This window comes from Nansenia antarctica (genome assembly GCF_963989245.1).
Source record: "Nansenia antarctica genome assembly, chromosome: 8".
Lineage (NCBI taxonomy): Eukaryota > Metazoa > Chordata > Actinopteri > Argentiniformes > Microstomatidae > Nansenia > Nansenia antarctica.
In genome coordinates this window covers 39,794,272-39,796,412 of record NC_137678.1, presented here as the reverse complement: position 1 = coordinate 39,796,412, position 2,141 = coordinate 39,794,272, and the positions used below count along the sequence as shown (strand labels likewise).

Genomic DNA, 2,141 nt, shown 5'->3' with positions numbered 1-2,141 from the left:
GGGTGCGGGGGGGGCAGGTGGAGCAGGAGCTGGGGAGGTCCTGGGGAGCTGCAGGACTGCAGGCTGGACACCCAGGAGACCCGCTGGAGGCAGCAGCGCACTGAGCTGATGGACAACCTGAGGAGGCTGCACCCTGACACTGTGGTGAGACTCACACACACACTCACACACACACACACACACACACACACACACACACACACACACACACACACACACACACACACTTGAGGAGGCTGCACCCTGACACTGTGGTGAGACTCACACACACACACACACATACACACACACACACACACCTGAGGAGACTGCACCCTGACACTGTGGTGAGATTCACACACACACACACACTCACACACACACACACACACACACACACACACACACACACACACCCTGTACCCTGACACTGTGGTGAGACTCACACACACACACTCACACACACACACACACACACACACACACACACACACCTGAGGAGACTGCACCCTGACACTGTGGTGAGGAGAGACTCACACACACACACACACAAACACACACACACACACACTTGAGGAGGCTGCACCCTGACACTGTGGTGAGACTCACACACACACACACACACACACACACACACCTACGGAGACTGCACCTGACACTGTGGTGCGGAGAGACACACACACACACACACACACACACACACACACACACACACACACTGTACCCTGACACTGTGGTGAGGAGAGACACATACACACACACACACACACACACCTGAGGAGGCTGCACCCTGACACTGTGGTGAGACACACACACACACACACACACACTCACACACTCACACACACCTGAGGAGGCTGTACCCAGAGACTGTGGTGAGGAGAGACACACACACACACACACACACACACACTGTACCCAGAGACTGTGGTGAGACGTACTCTTGGTACTTTGGTACTCTGTACCTTTGACTTCTAAACAACCCAGATGGGGCGGCTGTGTCTCAGGAGGTAGAGCGGTAGAGTCTAATTATCGCAAGGTTGGCAGATCGGCGGTTCGAGCCCGGCTGGCCCACATGTCGAAGTGTCCTTGGGCAAGACACTAAACCCCAAATTGCTCCCAGTGAGCGGGCCGGCGCCTTGCATGGTAGCTTGCCGCCATTGGGGTGTGAATGTGTGTGTGAATGGGTGAATGAGAGGCCGTTGTAAAGAGCTTTGGAATAAGGCATAGCTATATAAGTCAGTCTGTTTACCATCTACCAAACGGAGGGTTTCCAGACGTTACTCTTGGTACTGTGGTTCTCAGTACCTGGTAAAAGAAATACACAAGTTAAAACACATTGAACATGACAAGACAAAACAGAGCAGAGAACAAGAACAGTTACAAGCCAAGGAGAAATTAGACCAACAAACGAGGGTTCCCACGGGTCCTTGAAATACTTGAAAGTTTGTGAATGAGAAAAAGAAATCAAGGTCTTAAAAGTTTTTGAAAATAGACATGGGTCAGTGCTTGAATTCCCCTCTCTCTCTCTCTCTCTCTAAAGAAAAAAAATATATAAAAAAATAAAAATAAAAACGTAGCTCCACCTCTCTGTATTGCTTAACTTGACACATATTTCACAATATATAGTTTTGCTGTGCTGTGGTAGAGAAGGAAAGAGACCATCTAGTGTTCACACATTCAAGCCTCTCTTTTTAATTGTTGTCTGTGAGCGGATAGTTCCTATTATATAAATCCTCATCTAGATCTGTCTCAAACTATGCCGTGTTGGGTCCTTGAATTTGAGGGAATTGAGTCTTGAAAGTCCTTGAAAGGTGCTTGAATGTGATGTTTCAGAAGGTGTGGGAAGGAACCCTGAACAAACAATCAACAGCAGGCAAGCAGGGGACGGGTGCTGGTTTAGAAATCTAATGTTGAAGTTGTTGCGTGTCTCCCCCCCCCAGTTGGGGCGCCTGGTGGACCTGTGCAGCCCCATCCATAAGAGGTACCAGCTGGCCATGACCAAGGTGTTCGGCCGCTACATGAACGCCATCGTGGTGTCGTCTGAGAAGGTGGCGCGGGAGTGCATCGCCTACGTCAAGGAGAAGAGGGCCGCACCCGAGACCTTCCTGCCTATAGACTACCTGGAGGTGAGGAGGGGAGGGGGGGAGGGGAGAGGGCCG

At 50.9% G+C, this 2,141-nt stretch overlaps 1 protein-coding gene across 1 annotated transcript in view; it reads left to right on the top strand.

Annotated features, from left to right (window-relative positions):
- The window catches only part of LOC308164191 (structural maintenance of chromosomes protein 1B-like), a gene marked incomplete at both ends in the record, with an annotated part of 49,253 nt that overhangs the window by 15,187 nt on the left and 31,925 nt on the right, over window positions 1-2,141 (top strand). Inside the window, 2 exons of the mRNA XM_080538334.1 lie at window positions 18-144; window positions 1,923-2,108. Coding sequence (XP_080394460.1) covers window positions 18-144; window positions 1,923-2,108 — 313 coding nt within the window. The remainder of the gene's footprint in view (window positions 1-17; window positions 145-1,922; window positions 2,109-2,141) is intronic.